The following is a 24821-nucleotide window of genomic DNA, read 5'->3' as shown; positions in this document are numbered from 1 at the left end:
CAGCACAGCAGGTCAGGCAGCATCCAGGGAACAGGAGGTTCGACGTTTCGGGCACAGGCCCTTCTTCAGGAATGAGCAGAGAGTGTTCAGCAGGAGAAGATAAAAGGTAGGGAGGAGGGACTTGGAGGAGGGGCGTTGGAAATGTGATAGGTGGAAAGAGGTCAAGGTGAAGGTGATAGGTCGGAGTTGGATGGAGGCGGAGAGGTCAAGAAGAAGACTGCAGGTCAGGACGGCGGTGCCGGGCTGGAGGGATTCGGCTGAGACAGGGTGGGGGGAGGGGGGATGAAGAAACTGGTGAAGTCCAAGTTCTTCCCCTGTGGTTGGAGGGTTCCCAGTCGGAAGATAAGACGCTCCTCCTCCGACCGTCTGGTTGTTGTGGTTTGGCGGTGGATGAGTCCAATGACCTGCATATCCTCGGTGGAGTGGGAGGGGGAGTTGCGGAGCGATTCAGAGAGCACCTCTGGGCCAACCCAATCACCCTGTAGCACAGCATTTCAACTCCCCCTCCCACTCCACCGAGGATATGCAGGTCATTGGACTCATCCACCGCCAAACCACAACAACGCGACGGTCGGAGGAGGAGCGTCTTATCTTCCGACTGGGAACCCTCCAACCACAGGGGATGAACTTGGACTTCACCAGTTTCTTCATCCCCCCTCCCCCCACCTTGTCTCAGCCGAATCCCTCCAGCCCGGCTCCGCCTTCCTGACCTGCAGTCTTCTTGTTGACCTCTCCGCCTCCATCCTACTCCGACCTATCACCCTCACCTTGACCTCTTTCCACCTATCACATTTCCAACGCCCCTCCTCCAAGTCCCTCCTCCCTACCTTTTATCTTCTCCTGCTGAACACTCTCTGCTCATTCCTGAAGAAGGGCCTGTGCCCGAAACGTCGAATCTCCTGTTCCCTGGATGCTGCCTGACCTGCTGTGCTGTTCCAGCAATAAAGTCACCTGTTTAAGACTGAGGAATTTATTTTGATAGTAATGAATGTGTGGAATCCTCTTCTGCAGAGGGCTGTTGAGGCTGGCTAAAGTATAGTCTAGGCTGTGGTAGATTTTTAATCGTACATTAACAATGTTACAGGAGCAAAAGCTTGAGGTGTTGAGTATTATCCAATCAGCCAGGATCTCATTGAATGGAGAAATAGACTCAATAGGCTGAATGGAGAAAGTGAGGTCTGCAGATGCTGGAGATCAGAGCTGAAAATGTGTTGCTGGAAAAGCGCAGCAGGTCAGGCAGCATCCAGGGAACAGGAGAATCGAAGAAGGGCTTATGCCCGAAATGTCGATTCTCCTGTTCCCTGGATGCTGCCTGACCTGCTGCGCTTTTCCAGCAACACTTTCAGCTCAATAGGCTGAATGTCTTGCTACTTCATCTTGTGGGGTTTTTTGAGCAAAACCACTGCCAAACTGAACTTTAAATAAATTTATTTCCAGATATGAAAAAGATATTCACTTGTTCAAAAGCAAAGTAGTTGATAGCGTTAAACTATGCAACAGTCGACTTTTCGATCAACCTAAAATGGATGACCCTTATGCAATTAGGTAAGATGCACTGAGCTTCTTTGGGATAACACCATAACAAGATGTTTTATGTCAACTGCTTTTCAAAACATTTAGTGGTTTGGCTTCTGGCTTCATAATTATAATATTTGGAACTACTTTACCTGTTTAAATGGAGGGATTTTGGGATTTTGCTTGAATAGTATTCTGTTCTAGCATTAAAGTATAGTCAGAAGCTTGTTACTTGGCTTAATATTTCATTACTGCAAAAATTTGTTTTTTGCACACTCTATTCCATTTTAAGTTTAAAACAGCTGCGTAAACCTATAACAAGATTTTAATTTTTCTTTAAGGCAAACAGTGGGGAAATTGCCATTTAGAGTGAAGTTTTAAACATAATTAATAAAAAAAATTAATGAACTAGGTTTTCAAATCACTTATTAAATAATCCTGACACCTAAATGTTTGGTACATAGCAGCTCCACTTGGCTCCAGATCTAATTACTGGCTTAGTCCAAACTGACACAGCCAAATTCCAGGGTCGAGTGACTGCTCTTGACATCAAGAATAGTCTTTGACTGACAGGAGTATGGCATTCTGGAGCCCTAGAAAATTGTAGGCTAAGAATCTAGCAACAGTTTCCAATAACTGTAGACATACCGAGCACAAAGGAGGGTGGATTGGTTTTGGCTTTGAGCAGCCAAAATATCTCGAGTGCTGCAGGAGCTCCTGAGGACAATGTCCTTGGCCCAACCATATTCAACTGCTTCATTTGATGATTAATCTCTTTTTAATGCACGTGATCAGGAATGGGCATGTTAGCTCATGAGTTGTGTTCAGTCACAGTTGTAACTCTTGAGTTATATGCCCACGTGTAGCAAGACAAGGAAAACATTTCATAGGTATATGAATAGGAAGGGTTTGGAGGGATATGGACCAGGTGCCGGCAGGTGGGACTAGATTGCGTTGGATATCTGGTCGGCATGGGCAGGTTGGACCGAAGGGTTTGTTTCCATGCTGTACATCTGACTCTGACTTGGGCTGATCATTTGTGCTATGCAGTGACCATTTCGAAGCAGAGACGACTGTCACCTCTTGATACTAAACATGCCCTCTGTGAAGCCCCCCCAACTTTTAAGTATCCTTTTGTTCATTGACCAGAAAATTAACTGAACCAGCTATGTGTACACTGGCTACAGAATCAGGACAGGGAACACTGGTGAGCAGCTCTCCTGACTCCCCAAAACTCTTCCACTATTTATAAAGCGGCAAATTGGGAGTATGATTGAATGTGGTTCACTTGCCTAGATAATTGTAGTTAAAAACAAAATAGCCTAATTCCATCCAGGGTGAAGCTATTTTGTTAATCTGCCATGCCATTTATTGCCTTGAAATTCATTCACTATCATGTGTTCATGCCACCACTATGACCCATCTGCAAGCTGTGCTCCACAACTCACCTGTGACAAGCTTTCCAAACACAACACTTAATGTCTACCACCTGTAGAATGACAGGCAGCAAATGGACCTCACTCAGCAGTGTTTACACACTGTCCTGACTAAAGCATATTGTCATTCCCTTTGCAGTTAGCCAACTTAACTTAGTGTACGTACTTGATGACAACTTGTTTCAAAAATGTGGCTCACCACCACCCTCTTGTGGGCCTTGAGTGACTATTAAATGCTAGCTTTGTCAGTAATTCTTACATTCCATGCATGAATTGAAACAAGTTATTTATATGGTGCCTTTTAACACTATGAAATGTGCAAAGACATTTCATAACAGCATAATAAAGCAAAGTGTGAAATCAAACTGTATAACATTAGGTCAGATGACATGAAACTTGGACAAACTTTGTTTTTCTTTCCAGCAGTGTCTTGAAGGACAAATGATTTTTGTAAGGCATTTAGAGAGCTTGGGGTCTCAGGAACTGAAGGTGCAGCCACAAATCAGGGTATTGAAACATGGGTGCTCACGACAACTTTTCAAGGATGTTGTGTAAAAACCTACTCCATGAATTCAAAATTGAAATTCTAACTCTTGTATAAATGGTAGATAAACTGGATTGTATCTTCTCATGGAAATGTACTGGTTTTTCTTCCAAAGCTTTTCACCATGGAATCCAGCAATACATGAAGAAGCCAGAGAGAAGATGTTGACTCCAAAGGTAAATTTGTTTAATTTTTTTTGCAACAGTGATGAAAAATCTTTTTTCTCTCCACTACATGCCTAGCTATCACTTTTTTAAAGCCAGGTTTACCATTTTCCCATGGCAAGTAACTTGAACAGACCTTCAAGTCAGACTCTTCTGATCTTAGAGTCTTGTGTATTTAACTTGATGTTATTCAATGGGAAGCTGACTGGTTAACTGTCTGTAGCATTTTTTTGATGTTTTGAGCTTGAGTATTTCATAACTGGAAGTCAAAACAAAAAGCTAACCTTCTGCACAAACTCTGTTAGCTGAGCATGAAAGTCAGCTGGTCTCATTGCTCCAAGTTCTTGTTTTTATTTTCCTTGACTGTTCCTAAAGATTTTTCCACCACATTGGCTACCATAGATCTGAAAATCTGTGATCTGCCCTTCTCTGTTTAGTACCTAATACTTTTTGTCCTGTAACCTCTGGGTTACTTCCTTGTCCTGCTGAACATTCTGCATCCTTTGTTATCTTTTTAACCAGGGAAGCAGCAATTTTGATATTATAACTTCACCCACCTTGTCTATCAGAGGGTGTATTGACAGCACAGGTGGAAACAAATCTTAACTTCATGGACTTATTCCTCCCTTTTTTCAAGATGCTTAGTTCCTGGCCAAAGCAATGAACGTACTGTGACCCTCAACTGTTCTTATGTCTAGATCTCAACTCTTGAATTTCCCTCCTAAAGTTTCTATATATCTTTCAGCTTTGAGACCTTTGTTAAAGTCTACCTCATCAAATATAGCCACCTGTTCACTTATTTCCTTCACAAAATTTGCTTTATAATTTTCTTGTGACACTTCAGATTTCTGAAATGCTAAACAAATACAAGTTACTGATATTGCATGCATCAGTATCTTCTCTTTCAGGCCGACTATAGTTTATTTCTCCCAATTTAGGGTTTACTCCAACTGATTTTATCTTTTTCAATTTTTTCCAAACTTCTTGTGTACAGTCATAAATGCTTCAGAACATTTCTGTTGCATGAAGGGTGACTTTCAAACTTTGTGTTTTGCAGTATTGTACCTCACAAATTACTACTTTGTACATTTTTTATATGCAAATTCTAATAAATTTTAATTTTTGTTTTGTCTAGAGGAAACCTGATGATCAGAACAAAAGTGTGCATATGGCTGGCCTTTCCTGGGTAAAGCCTGGTTCCACACAACCTTTCAGCAAAGATGAAAACAACACCATGCAAACCTAAGATGCCCTATCAATACCACACAAGGCACTTTCTAACTGAATCACAGATCAGGTCAATTGGAATATAACAAGTTTCCTGTTGGTGCACATGTTGGACTTTATTTTAGCAGTGAATGTAAAAACAAAGTTATATATAAAGTTAGAACTGCTGAAAGATCGGGTTCTTTTGTGTAGATTACAACATTTTAATCTAGTGTTCAAATTCAACTTTTAATTCCAGGTTTATAAAACTTGCATTTTGAAGACCTCTGTCTATACAACCTAGGCAATCTTGGCAATACAACTATTATCAATTATGTTGGGGTGGTTAACTGAATTGAATGGTATGTCATAAATGTGACACCATTTTGTAATATTATGGTGTAGAAATGTTTTCGTGTTTTGGGCTGGTCTGTAGGGATTCAGGTGAGTTTAGGCATTCAGTGATTCATTCAAAACTATTTTACATTGTGTATGACTATTTAGCAGCTTTCATAAGTCATTTGAGTTTTCTATTGTAAATATGTTGGTGTATAAATTTTGTAAATAGCTTGTTTGACCTTACAATTAGCACTTTTGAGGTGAAAATTGTGCTAAAAGTAATATTAGTCTGCTGGCATACATTTTGGACAGGCTGATCTGTGCCAAAGTAACCAACTTGGTACAGTGAGCCCCAAGTTTTGTAACTTCAGTCTTTATATACTGTATGAATGTATAAAGTAATTCAAAGAAGTCTTCTCTTCCAATGTTAAAACATTTTCATGTTTTATAATTGTGCAGTACAACAGCAGGTAATGCATAAAATGCTGCTTTGTCACATTGGATACCAAAATTGGGATGAATTTTGAGGGGAAATAGCTGCTGTCCTAGCAAGTGATGTCATAAAGGCTTAACCCTTAAAATAAAGACAAGCTAAAATTGTACCAACAATGTTTTTGCCATTTGTCTGTGCATATTTTTGATATGTCATGTCACATTGTTAAAAGAACCTACGAAGCCCTTTGGTCTTGAACACATTGATAATCCTATTATGAAGATTGTTCCAGTGTTTTGTTTTGTAGTACAGGCCATTCTGTACGAAACGCGCATTTCATTAATGTGAATTCGCAATTGATGAACTGGGGACAATTTCTAACATGCGAACTTTTAACATATGCATTGGCTGTAACGCAATTACATCGCTGACATTAAGTACTGTTTCTAAAACATGAGTTTTCTATAATGTGGGGTTGCACAAGAATGCAACCACTGTTATAGAAGACCTACCTGTATGCTGATTGCTGTAGTTGTGTGTGTGCTAACTCCTCCGGTGCATTGGCTTCAGCTCCAAAACAATCTTTTCATTTTTGTTTCTCAGGTAAGTGAGCTCTTCAAGTAAGTTCTTGATTTGTGTTAATTTAAAGTATTTTTAGCTTTTGTTGAAGGCTTGCTTTCTCCCCATCCTTGGCCCAACTCTTGGTGAGTGAAGTCACCCTTACCCTCCCCACTGCTGCCATCTCTGGCTGGTAGCTTCTTTCAAAAACCAACACTGATGCTCCACTTGTGCAAAATTAGTAACGTAGGTTTGTCTGTGGAATGCCCTTATCTTTTAAAAATAAGATGGTAATATTCTCATGAGGTTAAACCACTGTTTACTTGTTTGTGTCGTCTTCGTTTTGTTTTGTTTTTTTTTCTCCCCTACTCCTCACCAGACCCTGCTACAATTTCTGACTTTGCTACCTCCACTTTACTCTTGCCTTTCTTTTAGTCTCTTGTAGCCTTTATTGCTGGAATCGTCTTTTGCTCTGGTTGTATGAACTTCATTTATACTCCATTTTATCAGAAGCGATTGGACTATTATATAATCCCATGTGCAAATGCCCAGAGATAGGTTACTCTGGCAGTCTCTCAAAGTGATTCTGATAAAACAAAACCAGATGGCAAAAGTTTTGAGATCACTCCATGAAGGCCAAATTCCACAAAATATTTATGCAAGTTTTTGACCCAGAACTAATTCTTGACAACTTTTTACGTAAAATCAATCTTTCATCAGAGCTAATGTTGCTAACACATGACTCATAAGCATTTGCATCTGTATTTTATAAAAATCTCGAAACAGCAGCATTATTTCCTTTTTGCCTTAAATTTGCAACCTGTAGCAGGATCATAATGTGGTTAAAACAGCAAGATTCAGTTGTGCAGCAATGCACTTTCTATTTTTTCAATCGTTTGTCAGGATGCATAGGGAAAAGACTGCCTGTCCAATAAGGAAACTGCACCTTGCTAAGCCTACAGGTAAACTATTCCGATCTCTACAGTGAACAAAAATGCATAGTGAATATAGGCTTAAAACCTCTAATTCCAAATCCAGAATTTTTCCTTAACTTCTTGTGCTCTTACATTTTCAATAGGTAATTTCCTTTCTCTGAAATGCTGCTCAGCATTGCCCTGTTTCCAGCGAAGCAAAATTTAGATTTAAATTAGTCATGGCAAATGCAATGTTCTTTTTCTACTTTATTGCATAAAGCTCCGTTTTTTTTAAAAAATGTTTAGCAGCTCAGCAGGTGAGTTTTTTTTAATCTGAAGATTAAAACTCACTCTGCACCCTAGGCTTCATAAATTATCGACTTGTCCTACGCCCAAAATATTTTCCCTTCTGCTGATTAGCTGCTGCTACTTCTAGCTTTTTGAAATTTTGCATCAACTATTATTTACTCAATTTAATACCATTTTAATAAATTTGATCAGTTACTTCTGCAATTTTATTCACTTTTTCCAAACCTGCATCGAAGTTTAATTGTACACTTTAATACTGTTTTCATAATTATAACTGGAAATGTTTTCTTAATTGAGCAATTTTGTAATTGTCACATGAAATACTAAAATGAATTTTTGTGATGCACAAACTGAGATGCAGAAATGGTCTTCATGTTTCAGAAATGCATAACTTGTAAACTGTAGCCATTTTGACTCAATGTATAGTTTTCGATTAATCCTAACTTTTTTTAAAAAAACTTTTTTGACAAACTAAATGAGCACTGACACAAAATATATTTTTAGAAATCAAATTTCATATTTCAAGTTTTCACCTTTACAAAGTGGTACAACACAATGACAAGTAGACATTTAAAGTGAATCAGTTATAATGAGCATAAATTAAGCTGCAGTAGGTATTTAATTTTTGAAGCAAGTTTTAGAGGTTTGATGGATACCTATCTAAATGGTAACCAGCCATATTGCAGTAATTCCCATATTTTTGGGTTCAATTAATCATTTGTAGTACAATTAACTGAAGAGATTATGCATCCTAATTTTTTAAACACTCCTTGCAATTTTGTAAAATGCGATGCTGAATTCTTTTTACAACTTGAAAATGGTTTCTCGCATTCACATTGAATATGTAACCACATCAATAAAAATTTTTAATTTTTGCATTAATTTGAACACCAAATTTACAGAATGTTAAGTGTGGCAAAACACTTTCATTTGTGATTGTGAGGTTGCATTGTGTGTATTAATGGTTGTCTCAATTGTTTATGCAGTGTTGTGATTGTGATTTGAATTTTAAAAAATCTACAAGCTGTTCAGACATGTGACATTATATCTGGGGCAGGTGAGCCTTGGAATGAGGACCTCCTGATGCAGAGATAGGAACACTCCGTTGAGTCACCCAAGCCCAAAATTAGTTCTTTAATCAAAAAGCTGTATATTTGGAAGGGTCATTGTATGTATGACTGTGAACATGAGTCCCTCCCCAACTTTGCTCCCCTGTCCCACTACTTCCACACTAAATAAATAAAATTTGTATTAGGTTGAGCATTGGTTGAACATTTTGAATTGTCAACTTCTTATGGAAAAGAGAATTTATTTTTGTGAATTTCCTAGCAACAAAACTGAAGTATTACAGGCAAAGATCTGGGAATAGAATGTATAGCTGCAGTCAGTAAAACCAAACTTTTTAACAAAGAGGCTTGCTCAACCTCATTTTATTTAAAAATGTTTTGGCTGTGAAACGTAGTTTACATTAGAGGCAGATTCATACTTAAACATGTTTCAAACATTAAAAGATCTTTGATACAATTTTACTTATGGCTTCCTGGTTTCCCACCATCATGGCTGTGGAAACTAAAGTCCATGCTTTCATTATTTGTGTTGTTCATTCTGAAGTAATGGAAGGAAATCAGAAATTCCAGCATGGTAATTATTGCTTCACATCTGGTTTGCGTTAATCTATGATGGACTGGCTGTCAGATATTTCAATCAGATATTTCAATCAGATATTAATATTTGATTTGATTTCCTGTTATTGTATATGATTTTTCCTCATCTTGTGCTATTAGGGCTGAACAGCTGGATTGTAGCCTGTAGTTGGTTGAAACATTGGTAAACTATGCCTGTACCTAAATTCTACTTTTTTTAGTTTGCTGATTAGTGTTGTTTTCAACAGCTTTTGTCAATTAGGCGTGCTTTAAAAATTTAGTGCTAAAATGTTTCCAATCTGAATCCAGATATTTCTACTTCCAGTTTTTTGATCTGCTGATAGCAGTGGGCATCATTGGTTTGTTTGCACATCGTCAATATTTATTCAACTGCCTGAACTGTTTATTTTTCTTAATAGTACACCTGATGTAATTTCAAAATGCATGGGCATATTAATACCTACTGGTTTGGTGAGTGGACTTTCTGGTTGCACTGTAATTGTGCTTGTTCTCTCTCTGAATTCTGTGGAATTCTTGTTGGGGAAAAATGTGCATGACACTTTGAATAGTTGGTAGCCATCAAATTATTACACGACTATCTGCAGATTCTGTCGTGTTCACTTGCATGATGGTAGCTCGGGTGCTCGTTGCTGTGGTTCTGTTTGCCGAGCTGGGAATTTGTGTTGTAGACGTTTCGTCCCCTGTCTAGGTGACATCCTCAGTGCTTGGGAGCCTCCTGTGAAGCGTTTCTGTGATCTTTCCTCCGGCATTTGTAGTGGTTTGAATCTGCCGCTTCCGGTTGTCAGTTCCAGCAGTCCGCTGCAGTGGTCGGTATATTGGGTCCAGGTCGATGTGCTTATTGATTGAATCTGTGGATGAGTGCCATGCCTCTAGGAATTCCCTGGCTGTTCTCTGTTTGGCTTGTCCTATAATAGTAGTTTTGTCCCAGTCGAATTCATATTGCTTGTCATCTGCATGTGTGGCTACTAAGGATAGCTGGTTGTGTCGTTTTGTGGCTAGTTGGTGTTCATGGATGCGGATCGTTAGCTGTCTTCCTGTTTGTCCTATATAGTGTTTTGTGCAGTCCTTGCATGGGATTTTGTACACTACATTGGTTTTGCTCATGCTGGGTATTGGGTCCTTTGTTCTGGTGAGTTGTCTGAGTGTGGCTGTTGGTTTGTGTGCTGTTATGAGGCCTTAGTAGCCACACACGCAGATGACAAGCAACATGAATTCGACTGGGACAACACTATTATAGGACAAGCCAAACAGAACAGCCAGGGAATTCCTAGAGGCATGGCACTCATCCACAGATTCAATCAATAACCACATCGACCTGGACCCAATATACCGACCACTGCAACTGACAATCGGAAGCGGCAGATTCAAACCACTACAAATGCTAGAGCAAAGATCACAGAAGTGCTTCACAGGAGGCTCCCAAGCACCGAGGATGTCACCTAGACAGGGGGTGAGATGTCTGCAACACAAAATCCCAGCTTGGCAAACAGAACCACAATGATGGATAAAAATTAGTTGTCAGAAACTGCCTCCACGTGGTGAACAGAGTAATTGTTATGAATGTGACCATGTTTGAGGGATTGTTTGTGCCGATGGGACTGCTGACTGCTATGACTGAACTTGAGAAACTTGTTTATTCTGCCCAACATAATGAATGTGTATTGGATAGTAACCAGAGTGGGACCAGAGGAGATATAGTTGAATTCCCATCTAAACGACTGGAGAAAGACAGGTTTAGAGGTATACTGAAACATATTCTTGGCTACTCATGTCTTTTACGGTTTGTAAATGGTTCAAGTCTAGTTCATGTTCACGGGAGTGATTGAGGCCAGACAAACTAAGGGTGAGGTGAACATCCTGCTGTATATGACTGCTTCAGCTAAGCAATGGGCTAGGTGACCCTGGACATCCCATGTGCAAGTCTACAACTGCTGGGCTGGAGCTAGTGATGGTATATTTTGGCTAGTGGACTAGCCCGGGCAATTTCAGAGCAGCTATGATTCATGAGACTGCAGTAAATGTGTCAACACATTTGCTGAAGTGGAGAATAACTCGTGGAGCTTTTCATGTAAAATTTTGGAATTTTGAGCTTCCGCATTGTCACATCGCTACAGTCAGCAAGCTACATTTTCTCATGTGCAAGGCAAAATAGGTAAAGGATTCTCTGAGGATGGAGAAATTTTTTAAATCAATTTGATCACTTTTATAAACCATAACTGACAAACCAGTGTTTTATTAATTGCTGAAATTAAAACCAAGTCTGGATATCCAGATTTTATTCTTTATTGAATTACAAGTTATGCATGTCACTATCTGGGTCTAATGCAAATTTAGAATTTTTCGACAGTTTATATTCTCTTGTATAGTTTTGAATTGAAGTCCTGATCTGTGGATTGGCACTGTTGAAGAGAACCAATGGTGTTTAAACCTACACACTGTTCCTATTTCCAAATGATTATATTCACTTGGTTTATATTCAACCCATTTGATGAAGATGAAAACATCACAATGTATCCTATTAAGTTAGAATAATTCCTTCTGCTCTACTGAAGTCTTGCTTCTATTTACTTAGATATTCAATTGATGAAAGTACACTGATTCATAAGGAATGACTAGGACCTTTTTTACAATATGATAAAATGCCATGTAGCTATAAGGATATTCCCTTGAATATTTAGTCTACTGCTTAATGTTCACTATACATCTTATGTATTTGCTGTAAGGATCTTTCAGCACTTAGTGCATCAATAACATACTACTCCTACATATACTAATCTTCCAGACTAATTGTATGCAAGATAGCTGCCAATTCTGTGCACACCATAATAGTAATCATAACTATACATTAGTGCACCATCTATGTGTATACATAATACATGGCCTTGTTTTGGAATGCTGTGTGGAGATGAAAATTTACCTCCAAGAGTTTCTTCCAGTGTAACAAAAGTACAACACTGGAACATTTTTTTTCTGATTTGACAGATTTTTATAGTTTGTTTTCAAATACCCAGTTAAAATTTAATTTTCAACATGAAAGTTAATGCTATAATTAAATTTGGTATGATGTGTATGCTGTCCTAAACCTGCTTTAAAAGCTTTTAAATCAATTGGAAACATTTTTAATGCTTCAGCAATCTTTCTCAACCTAAAAATTCACTCTGCCTTCAAATGTCAGATCTTTTTTTTAAAAAAAGCACAAATAGCTTGTGAAAGCAAGAGATTGGTGTGTTCAAAGGATCAAAATCTTGGTCACTTGCAATTTGTGATTTCCTATGCTGTGTTCATTGCCTGTATAACCTTCACAAAGCTTTAAGCTCAGCTGTAATCTTTTGTGGTTTGCTTTCCAGGTTAAGATTAAGGAAAGGAAACTATTCACAGCAACTGAGGTTGACACCTCACACTGGATCAGTGAGATCCTCTGTCATTGGCTACATCCTGCAAACGCCTATACAATGCAGTGTGGTTTTCCTGACAAATCCGCTTAGCTGGCAATTCATTGCTGTCATCCAATGATAAGCCACGCTTCTTGGTTGGTGATTCACCAGACTTAATCATGCTGTTGATGTCTCTCAGTCTCTGAAGATAAACAGAATTTAAAGAACATTATTTTTAGGGTGCAATAAATAGTTTTTTTTCTTAGATGAGCCAAATTTTCTAAGTGTCAAGATATTTGCTATAAACTATTAATGGAGGGAATAATTACTGAGTGTAAGTAACTAAACAATGGCACAGATTTATTGGGCCAAAGTAATTATTCCAATAGCTATTGCAAGACCAACTTATTTCTAAAATGTGCCCAAGGATTACTTGTTTCGAACTTTGATATTTAAGTCTACTTAACCAACTTCTGTTGATAAAAGCATTTGGCACCTGTGTTTTTGTTTACATTTTAAATTCATTTTGCTACTCGAAGTTTGAAGAAGACTTCTGAAGCACTGGGGAACTTTCTGGGTCGTTTTTGCCAAGATATTTAGAATAACTGTTACAATAGTGAAGTTCTCTAGCACACTCTGAGAATCCTTCACAGTTAGGCGTTGTGGCTTGGTAGAGCTGTGCCAGCTTCTATAGGACAAGCTGGAGTCTTCTTGACACTTCTTCCCTTGGTCACCTCCACCTAGGATTTTCCCAGTGTTGTGTCCAAGAGCCTGAGTGCCCTCTTACTCAACCATTCAGGGTGGCTCAAGAAATGTCAAACAATCCACTTCATGCCTTTGATAAAGGGTCAGTTAGACTCGAAACATCAGCTCTTTTCTCTCCTTACAGATGCTGCCAGACCTGTTGAGATTTTCCAGCATTTTCTCTTTTGGTTTCAGATTCCAGCATCCGCAGTAATTTGCTTCTATCCATTTCATGCCTTCACTGGAGGTAGGTGTGTCGTGAGGAAAGTTGTATCTACTAGAGTGCTAAATCTTCAAGTGCACCTTTTTAGGATTTCTAGGGAAGTTTAATTTGTGCTAGTTTAAGCCATGTTGCATGCTAGAACCAGAATGTGTTTCGTATGTCTATTTGCATACTACCAATTTAAGACCTTGCTTACATTCTTTCATGAAATAAACTCTAACATTTGTGATCGCAAACTAAAGGATTGTAACATATTATAACACACAATGTAAGTGTAATATGGAAAGTTCATTACTGTAGCTTACCTTTGATGGACTTTTGCTAAAACAGTAAAACATTTTTTCTCTTGGTGAGAGTGAACCTCCGTTCTTGTGAGGTGATATATAAATGGAGTGATGCTGAGATAGTAAGACTCTGCGTGGTGATCCTGTCCTTACAGATGGGAAGGGTGATAAAGTTGGAGCTTCATTCTATACAAACAAGCACATGATTACATCAGTATTTTTTTTTTCCTTTATCACCCTCTAAATACTTAAATATTTGGTATCCTTGATTTCACACCATTTGTAACTTTTCCTTCAACTTAATTACTATGAAACAACAGCAATAATGCTATCTTGTTATGAGTAGTTTTCAGAAAATGTGCAACTGGAATTGGATATCTGCAATAATTCAGTGATATAATGGAAATTCCAGCTGTCTCCTCTGTCATTTCCAAAACATCTACAGTTTGAGGAGGATCAAACTTTGTGAGGTCTACTCTGCGTAATGACTACATCTAATACTCTGTTCAGCGAGCCACATCAAGGTAAATTTTAATTAACTAAATTCTGAACTATAACTGCTGCAAACAAATGTTATAATGTGCCCACCTGTATAAACACAAACTATTATTCACAGATTATTTTAATTCGTATCCTTCTCAAGTAGACAAATTTATCTAAAATAATTTGTGGTCTTTGAACAATGTTGATAAATTTGTATGTGGCACTTGTTTTAATTAATATGGCTACTAATTAGCCAGAAATGCAGTAATGGAACCACTTCAAAATGATGTTTTACATTTGCAAAACATGTAAATGCACATTGTAAGCAATACTAAATATGTAGGCATTAAAACAAAAATCAGTTTATTTATAAACTGTAGGAACTTTAAATATTTAAGTGGATACAAATTAGGCTTTTAAGAGTATGACTATACTATTTTTAAACAAAATGCATGCTGTGGAGAATCCAAAGTAATGGTTGAAATGTTCATGACTTAATTCAGAAATCTGGGTTTGACTCCAAATTGTAGATTGGTTACTAAGGAAACTTTCAGACTATTCAGACATCCTCAGCTGACTTCTAAACTGGGGCTGGGTCTCAAAGAAAAAAAATTCCATTCCAAAACAGCAGAACTATCTAAAGCGGTGTCTCTTTGTTATCCATAGTCTATAAAATGTTATGAAGACACTTGATGAAATGAGTTCACATTGGTACAGTTGGAGTATTTTTCTGTAATTGGGCTTTTTTTTTGGTTGGGACAAGAGAAGAATCTGTAATGTCACATCTGTTAGTGAGATCATCTACTTATCTACCCCATGGATATCATTTAAGTGCTCAAAATCTGGAGGAAGACATCATTGGTACAAAGTGAAAGTTTTGGTTCTGTTAAGATTCCATTTAGCACATGTGTTTTTATAACATTTCCTACCACGAATTATACATGTTTCAATGCTCTCTGCTGGTACAATCTGAGAACTACACCATACAATTTAACCAAATACAGGAATGTACAAGTTGCCAAACACAGGATAAATTGTGATACGTTATTGCTGTTCTTGATCTGCTGCCTAGTATGAGCATGGAAAAAAATGTCAGACAGTAGTGCCAAAAAGTTTACATAAGGATCTAACTTGGAATAAAGAACCCAGCACCTGAAACTCCTCTATTAGTTTCAGAAATGTGAATGCTTCCCACAGCTCTGCATCAAGTTAGGTACATATTATTATCATTACATTTGAATGGGTGTGGAATTGTACATTTGTGAAACAAATGCTATTGAGTTGTAGGACAGTTAGCTTTTTTCTTATGCTAGCTATTTGGCTGGTATTTTTCTTCAATCAAGAATAGTATTTTCCTCCACATTCACCTGCTCATGCAGACCAAGCTTTAATTTAACATTTCTAAGAAAGACACAGTGCACCTTCAGAGTTGAAAAGTGTGGTGCTGGAAAAGTGCAGCAGGCCAGGCAGCATCTGAGGAGCAGGAGAATCGACGTTTTGGGCATAAGCCCTTCAGGAATCTGCAGTCCTCGCAACAAAAACTCCAGCATCTGCAGTCCTCACTTTCTCCTAGTTGATCTTAACCTACATTCTCCTGCTCCTCGGATGCTGCCTGACCTGCTGCACTTTTCCAGCACCACACTTTTCAACTCCGATCTCCAGCATCTGCAGTCCTCACTTTCTCATAGTGCACCTTCATTCTGGAATGGAATGTCCACCTGGATTTTTGTGATCATTCCTTGGGTTGGAATTTGAATGGACAAACTTTCAACTCAGAAATAAAACTGCTGTCATAATTGTACAAAAAAGTACAATACCACACCATTTTAAGTTTAAAACCTCCACTTGTACAAGCTACATCTTACCCCATTCTCTATATTTGATGAGGAATATTTCAACGCAAATGCTTTGACTCTTCTGATGTAGATATTATTGTAGAATTGAATGAGATCACCCCTCTCCTCCTCTTCCATATCACTGTTTGCTCCAGCTAGTCGCGTTGGTGTAGGTGGTGCACTGCTAGGTTGAGGCACAGGAAGTGTACTGCTAGACCTCATGTTTGGGCTAGAGTCTCTGCTAGCTGTATAAAACAATTTGCAACAAAAATGACCAAAGAAATTTTAACTTTCAAAACACACTAGTTACATGGTACTAATATCAGTAGCATGATGGGGGGAGGGGGAGAGATACTAGATGAGGGAAAAGAGGATTTTGTGGAAAGAGAAAAATGTGCTTTCATTGGGGTATAATGCGAATGGTATCTGCATCTTCAGGCAGAAAATGTTGCGTACTATCTTTTCAGGGCCTGTATGGCATTGGCTATAATGAATATGCAAAATTACATGAGGCCAGCAAGATTAAATTGATGTCAGGAACAACTGGCTGTATCATTTTAAATATGCTGGGTATCAAGGTGAGGTTCTGACTATGATATGGCATGTTGCTGATTTCAGAGGGATTCAGGGTTAGTGGTAGTGCAGCAAATGTCAGGAAACAGTAGGAGGCAGTTCCAGCCTGGCAAAGCTTGTCCAGGTTCACAACAGCCTTCAGCCAATGGGAATATCATTCCATTTTGGGATATTCAACCAGTCGAGTCGTTCCAGGTATAGTGAATGGTAGAACAGGGCTAGAATAGGTGAAGGGCACCATGGGGGCAGGGTATATACAGGAGAAAAAACAAATTTGCAAAGAACCTTTTCAATGAAACTTAACTCAAAATTGACACTTAGCCCGCTGCCTTCAAGAATGGAGAGTTTAGAAAAAACATTGTGCAGGAATAGGTGAAAGAAATGATTGAGGCAGTGGGAAGGATGATAAATTTGAGCTCAAATGGAAAATTGCTTAATTTTCTCCAGTCTTGTGTGTGTGTCTGTGTGTGATAATATGTACTCAAATGACAATCGGGGAATACCTCCTATGCATTATACAGGATACTGATGAAATGAATCAACTGCAACTGGGGCTAATACTTCGAATGACTTTGTTAATCAAGGTTCTTGGAAGCTACATCAGTTCATGTCTTTTAAACAAAACTATGTAAGCTCATTCCTGAAACTAATTTCAGCTAACTTCGTATGATTACAAGTGCAGGTTCTGAATTCTACTCTTCTTGTTGTGACTAACTAAAATGTATCCCAGGAGACAGCAAACCAGTGATTTCCAAACCATGATACCCTAAAGTTTTCAGAACATGTGTACAGATCTGCACCAAAGGCAGAACAATATTTAAATGGGCATATTTATATAAACCCTGTCTTGGTTTATAGCAAGTTTAAAATAAAAAATTCTGAAACCATATGTGCCCCAATGTAGAAACAATCGTACTTATGATAAGGACACATGTTTGAAATACTTACTCCTGTCTCTGCTAGTCTCAGTTGGCGAGCCCTGGCGACCACTACTGTCACTGCTACCTGAGGTCCGTCGTCTTCGAGCTTTTAGCAGCACACTTCTGTAAATCTACAGGCACAATTTTATAACCTGTTTAAAGGCTTACTGTGTGTTGTTACGTGCAACAACTTAACACAAAAACCAGTTTATTACATTTTGGATTGCAGTAATGTAAAAGTGAACATTATTTTCACCCTTGAAAGGCTTTGGTTATTCACCAATGGCTAGGATTTAGTGGTAAGGAAGGTGATTTCAATCAAATATGAAGCATCACTGCATATGATGACAAACAATTCCCTTTGTACTGTACCTAGAAGGTCTGACTACTGTTCTAACACCTCTGATTCCTCTTGCAAGAAAATGCTTTTATTTTCCATGTATATTGTGTAGCTTTTAACATCAGGATCAGCATGGTCAGTGCCCTTCAAACTTCACTGTTCCAATTTAAACTGCAATTACTCCAGTCTTTATCCTGTTCTCTTAATACCAGACTTCAAAACAAAAGATGCAATATATTGTCTTGTTCATTCTTTCTAAGTTCCACAACTAGGAATTTCTCCATTTGTCATTACACTGCAATAATTGACAAGCTGTTAAAGAGCATGGAACATGAATTTGTTAATTCCTGTTCTTTTTTTATTTGGTCATAATTAAACTAGTTCCATAAAAGCAAAACACACTGGCGCGGAAGGTAAAATAACAGATTGCTGAAGAAAAGTAAATAGATCTGGCATATTTTCTGCTTTTCTTAATCTTAAGTCTTAAATATTGGCAGTAGAGTCTTAGTTAAAGATGTGGCTGATTATGACATCTTAGTAAAAAGTATGAAAAAATGTTACACAACTATCTTGCAGATGTCACAAATAAGGTACAATAGCTGTCAGGAAATGGTCTTCATCCATTAAAGCATAATGGTGAGCTATTTTAATCTAAAATCAAATGTTCCTGACCCCTGCATACTAGTCAGACCCAAGGCTTATCCCACTTATAGTCTCTCTTCAATAATGTTGTGTTAGGAAGTTGGTCATTAATGTAAATCATGATCCATCAAAGTGAATCTCTTTACTTTTGAGTAGAAGATAAATTGCTCCCTATTTCTACACTCCAATAGGCAATTGTTTATAAATGGCTACTGTTTCACAGGTATGAGCAGTGTCCCAATGCCTCACTGAAATGGCGGTTTTCTTTTAGACCTTAATGCTGGTTAGCTGGAAGGAAGAGCACAGCTGAGGCTAATTCTGTTCTCATTCAATGTTCATGCATGCATATTCCCCACAGGGATAAATAGATAGAGATCAGGTTTGGAATCCTAGATTGTTTTCCCTTTTGTTGTTTTGAGGATACTGAGCCAATAAAACTAATTATGTCCCAACTGAAATCACTTGACTTAATACAGGCTAGTGATCAGATTTGCTTTGCTGTACATACAGTGCATTTATGCATTGTCTGGTTTAATGATAATTACTAATGCAATGTTGATGCTTTAATTATAAACTAACTGACTTGGGCTGGGAGTTAGATTTCTGTATTTTTCTAAGTGAACAGCCCATAGATTGGACATGGAGTTTTTCTGTGAAGGCCGATCAGCAAACCAAAGTTTTAATTTGGGTCCATTTTCATGTAGTCCCTGATGCCATATATAGTATCACTAGCAAAGGTATATGTGTGTCAAACTTCCTAGCTTCTCAGCTGAAGTTTGTGATACAGGTTCATGTGTATTTAAAAATGCAAGAAATGCTTAAGTTTTTAATAACACCTTGACAATTATACCATGTAGCATCAATTGCATTTAAAAATAACGTTGGTTATTATAAAAGTCATTGTATGTTTGTAAGCAGTATCTATCAATTTATAGTTTATGCTTAATCTGTTTCAGCTACATCTAGAACACATGAACTAACATGGAAAGAATGTAAATGTACTGCCAGTGATTTTAAATATTATTTTCCCAGGTGTCAGTCTTTTGTGCTTGTTATAAGAAATAAAAGAGCCAAAATAAACTGTTTCCAGAAATGTGAAACCTTCAGTTCACCATATGAACTGAAATAATTCCCCCAAAGGCTCAAATTCATGATGTATAAAGTATCTTGCTGTCCTTTCAAAATATACAAGCATTTTCACAAGGCTTATTTTATAAGATTCATTAAACATGATTTAGAACATTGTTTCTGAAGTTACTAGTTCAGGATTGCATTAATAGTGACTTTCACGAAAAAAAATTGACTTAATACTTCTACAGTTAAATAGCAGAATTGCAGTGCAACTGGTAAATCATTATTTTCAATCAAATTTAAGTTTAAAACATCCATGGTTTTACCTGAAGTAGCAAAGCAAGAGATTGGAATCTAATTCAATTCAACAAACACAATTTTATGCTGATTTAATCTTATTGGTCAAGATTATAACCTAGTACAAATAATCAGGTTGGATTTTAAAAAATAAAATCCACATCTTTTAATTTTGTTTTCCCTCTTGATTTCTCCCTCCCCCTTTTTTTAAAGACTTTCTTATTGAGTTTCTTATTGAGCTCACCAGTCAGACTGATAATTTAATGTAATCCCCACAAGCCTCTGCATGAACAGTACAGTATCACACTCTGGTTGTGTCACACTGACCTGGGACCAGTGCTTTAGAGTAATTTAGCTAACTTCAAAAGGAGACTTATTTCTCTAGTGTCTATTCTGGAAATTAATCAAAAATTGAATTAGGGGAAGGTACTCTTGTTGCAACTTGCCAAGGGATGTTTGTGTCAGCAAGAACAGTAATTCAATGAATGCATTACTTGTAATCCTAGAAAATAGCAATGAGAGGTGTGGGGCATTGCATTTAAATATGAGGAACATAATTTATGAACCTTCAAATAATTTTTAGATTGAATCAATTTTAGCAGAGTACAAAATAAATCTGTTTAAGGTACAAGCATGCTCATAGTCAGACGTACAGCATGGAAACAGACCCTTCAGTCCAACTCGTCCATGCTGACCTATACCCAACCCAATCTAGTCCCACCTGCCAGCACCTGGCCCATATCCCTCCAAACCCTTCCTAATCATATATCCATCTAGATACCTTTTAAATGTTGCAATTGTACTAGCCTCCACCACTTCTTCTGGCAGCTCATTCCATACACATACCATTCTCTGTGAACAAGTTACCCCTTTGATCTCTTTTTTTATATCTTACCCCCCTCACCCTAAACCTATGCCCTCTAGTTCTGGACTCCACAACCCCAGGGAAAATACTTTGTCTATTTATCCTATCCATGCCCCTCCATGTTTTTGTAAGCCTCTAAGGTTTCCCCGGAGTGTCAGAGGCTGAGGGGTAATGAACTTGCACTCCAAGCTCTCTTTGTTCAGCAACAAGGCCAAGGACCTTACCATTAAGTGTACAAGTCCTGTTAAGATTTGCTTTCCCAAAATGCAGCACCTCACCGTTATCTGAATTAAACTCTATTTGCCACTCCTGAGGCCATGGGGCTGTCTGATCAAGATTCCATTGTAGTGGACAGTGAAGAAAGTAACTTGGATTACAATTCCATGCTCTGGGAAAAATTTTCAGAGCTTGTTCAGGGCAAGGAAAATTAATATAAGGCCCTTGGAATATATTAGTCTTTTAAAATCCTTGGCAGCTTTAGCCAACCACTGAGAAAATTGTCTTGCTTTGTGTCTTCTTTTTTTGTCCCAATTGAATTCAATTCTCAGATAAAGCCCTGCTAGAATTACTTCAAAACTAGTTGGCTGGAGGGGATGACAGGAGCAGGCATACCTAAAAATGAGGCGTGAAGCTGGTGCAGCTACAACACAGGACTACTTACACACCGAACACCCTGCAATAGACAGGTCTAAACATTCTCTACACAAATGATTAGTTCTAAATGTACAGTTCTATGACATACAATTGTAAATAGTGGTGGATAATTTAAAGAAAAACTAATAGCTGTGAAGGCACTACAAATATCTTAACTTCAATGAAGGGGGAGCTGAGAGCAATAGTGATAAAGGTCTGGATCTATCTTCAGCCAGAACAGTCAAGTGGATGATCCATCTTGGCCACCTCCTGAGGTCCCCAGTATCATATGCCATTCATCAACCAATTCAATTCACTTGAAATGATATCTATAGGTGGCTGAAGGCACTAGGTACTGCTAAGGCCTTAAAAATATTGTGAAATCAGTCCTGAAGTCATCTGTTAGAGAATTAGGCCATACCCTTTGCCAAGCTGCAACAATTTTAATTTCAACGTTCCACATTGTTGGGTAGATAACCAAACTGCTGGAGAAACTCAACAGGACTGGTAGCATCTGTAGATGTTTCTCACTTCCAGCTTTTATTTTAGCTATCCAGTATCTACAATACTTAGTTTTAATGTAGAACATTGCCCAGCTATGTCCTATGTAGACAAACAGAAGGCTGGAAGAACACAGCAAGTCAGGCAGCAGCACGTGGAGGAGAAGTCAATGTTTCAAGTGTAACCCTCCTTCAGGATTGGGTGGGGGGAAAAAGAGGAGAGGTAGGGATAGGTGAACACGGGTAGAGGGTATGACCTTGTTGGTCAATGGGAGGAATGACCCTTCCACCTACCAACCAGATTCACAGGAATGGAAGGGAGAGGGAGGGGCTGGGAAGGGAGTCCGGGCATGAGAAGGGAGGTTAATTGAAATTGGAGAACTCAATGTTGAGTCCTCTAGGCTATAGGCTACCCAGGCAGGAGATGAGGTGTTCCTCCAATTTGCAGTTTGATTCAAGGATGGTCATGTCGGAAAGGGAGAGGGAAGGGGAATTAAAATGAGTGGCGACTGGGAGGTCAGGTCAGCCCCTGTGGGTCTGGCTGAGATGCTCGCCGAAATGTGCCCTGAATTTACATTTGGTCTCCCCGGTGTAGAGAAGATCACATCAGGAGCACTGGATACAATGAGCTAAGTTGGAGGAGAGGCAGGATTGTTTGGGGCCCTCACTGGAGGGGAGGGGTGGTATGCAGCAGCTTTTGATTATTTTACAGTGCCGGGGAAAGCTACCGGTGGGGAGAATGGCACAAACCAAGGATTGGGAAAGGCAGAGAAGGATGGGGAGGGGAAGATGTTCTTGGCAGTGGGGTCTAATTGGAGTTGGCCGAAGTGTGTAAGGACAATACACTGAATGTGGAGACTGGTGGGATGGTAGGTCTTTCTTGCACTATGTCCTATGCACAACAAGCAAGCAGGTCAAAACCAAGCTGACCAATTACCGTGCTATCAGTGTAAACTTCATTATCAGTAATATGGAAAGGGTTGTCGACAATACTTTCAAGTACCTGCTCACTGACCCTCAGTTTGGGTTCCATCAAGGCCAGTTTCTGAGATCACGTGGTTCAAACACAGACAAAAGAGCTTAACTCCAGAGTGTAGTACCAGGGATTCCTTGCAAAACTGCAGTGTATGTTGGAGACATACCTGGCAGAAAGGAAGGTGGCTGTGGTGGATGGACGTCAAACATCTCCACCCCAAGACATCTCTGAAGGAGTTCCTCAGGATCATATGCTAAACTCAACTATCTTCAGCTGCTTCATGAATGATTTCTCCATCATAAAGTCAGAAGTGGGATTGTTCATTGATTGCACAATGCTCAATACCATTTGTGACTCCTGCGATTCTGAAGCAGACCTGATGGAGGAAGATCTGGACAACAATATGCTAAATGACAAATAATATTCATGCTACACAAAGGGCTGAGTAATAACCATCTGCAACAGATGAGAATTTCCTGTTGATGTTCAATAGAATTATCACCATCAAATCCACCACCATCAAGGACCTGGTAGTTACCATTGACCAGAACCTGAACTGGACTAACCAAATAAATATTGTGTCTACAACACCAGGTCAGAGGCTGAGAGTTCTGTGGTGAGTAACTCACTCCTGTTCACCATCTACAAGATGCAAGCCAGAATGTAATGGGATACTCTTCATTACCTGGATGAATGCAGCTCCAACAACATTCATGAAGCTTCACACCATCCTGGACAAAAAGGAGCCCAACCACCACCTTCAACATTCACTCCCTTCACCACTGACACATAGGGGGCAGTGTTTACCATTCACAAGATGTACTGCGCTAACTCACCAAGCCTCCTTTGACAGCACCTTCCATATCCACAACCGCTACCAAGTAGAAGGACAAAAACTGCAGACAAATAGGAATATCATGACCTGCAAGTTCCTATCCAAGCCACTCACCATCCTGACTTGGAACCACATTGCTATTCCTCCACTGTGGCTGGATCAAAATCCTGGAACCACTTGGTGCATAAGTGCACACTCCAGGGCTGTACAGGTTCAAGAGGACAGTTCAACATCATCTTCTCCATGGCAATTAGGGATAGGTAACAGAAGCTGGCTTAGCAAGCAATGCCTAAGTCCCATGAATGAATAAAAAAAGACAATTCAACATATTACTTAATGCGCAAGAAACACATACAAATGTTTCAACAGCCAGGGGAACTAATGCAGTAAAACCCTTTAAGCAGATCATGATCCCTCTTAGTAGTGTTGGCACTAGCACTTTTAATATTGTATTTAGCTGTGGAGTTGACTGAGCTACATCATAATCGTTTTGCATTGCATCTTGTTGGTGCTTACGAGATCTGGCACATAAATCTCTTGAACAAGGTGAGGTTTCATGCATTTCCTATTAGAAATCAATTTATGGACCTCATTTTGAAGTGTTGACTGACTATGTAGCACCCAAAGATTTGTGCAATGCATTGTTCAAATTAACTCACAACAGATACTAAATTTTATAAGTCATACTGACTACAAAGCAATATAACCCTAAGGAAATAGAATACTGTGTATCTTTCAATTTTGAAAAGAGCAAAAAAGTTAATTATGAATTCATCCATATAAGTAGTAGATCACTGCAGACAAATTACCCTCCTCGCATCTCACCAAGTATTGTCGCGAAGTGTAATTGTATACTTATAATTAGAACATAGAACAGTACAGGCCCTTTGGCTCTCAATGTTGTGCCGACTTCTTATCCTACTTGAAGATCAAACTAACCGACATACCATTCATTCCACTCCCTCCGTGACTCCCTAGTCAGGTCCACACCCCCCACCAACCCAACCTCCACTCCCGGCACCTTCCCCTGCAACCGCAAGAAATGCAAAACTTGCGCCCACACCTCCCCCCTTACTTCACTCCAAGGCCCCAAGGGATCCTTCCATATCTGCCACAAATTCACCTGCACCTCCACACACATCAT

At 38.9% G+C, this 24821-nt stretch overlaps 2 protein-coding genes across 5 annotated transcripts in view; one reads left to right on the top strand and one right to left on the bottom strand.

Annotated features, from left to right (window-relative positions):
* Window positions 1–5813, top strand: part of LOC122558425 (akt interacting protein) — a 44478-nt gene extending 38665 nt beyond the window's left edge. For all 4 annotated transcript variants that reach the window (XM_043706982.1, XM_043706983.1, XM_043706985.1 and 1 more), the window contains exons 8-10: window positions 1438–1545; window positions 3611–3671; window positions 4795–5813. In XM_043706982.1, coding sequence (XP_043562917.1) covers window positions 1438–1545; window positions 3611–3671; window positions 4795–4905 — 280 coding nt within the window. In that variant the 3' untranslated portion in view covers window positions 4906–5813. The remainder of the gene's footprint in view (window positions 1–1437; window positions 1546–3610; window positions 3672–4794) is intronic.
* Window positions 5814–11416: 5603 nt separating this feature from the next.
* rbl2 (retinoblastoma-like 2 (p130)) overlaps window positions 11417–24821 on the bottom strand; it is a 67250-nt gene continuing 53845 nt past the window's right edge. The window contains exons 14-17 of the mRNA XM_043707528.1: window positions 17547–17649; window positions 16056–16270; window positions 13729–13893; window positions 11417–12658 (exon numbers count right to left, since the gene is read on the bottom strand). Coding sequence (XP_043563463.1) covers window positions 12488–12658; window positions 13729–13893; window positions 16056–16270; window positions 17547–17649 — 654 coding nt within the window. The 3' untranslated portion in view covers window positions 11417–12487. The remainder of the gene's footprint in view (window positions 12659–13728; window positions 13894–16055; window positions 16271–17546; window positions 17650–24821) is intronic.

This window comes from Chiloscyllium plagiosum, chromosome 17, assembly GCF_004010195.1.
Source record: "Chiloscyllium plagiosum isolate BGI_BamShark_2017 chromosome 17, ASM401019v2, whole genome shotgun sequence".
NCBI classification, from domain to species: Eukaryota; Metazoa; Chordata; class Chondrichthyes; order Orectolobiformes; family Hemiscylliidae; genus Chiloscyllium; species Chiloscyllium plagiosum.
This window is presented reverse-complemented; position numbering and strand designations above follow the sequence as displayed.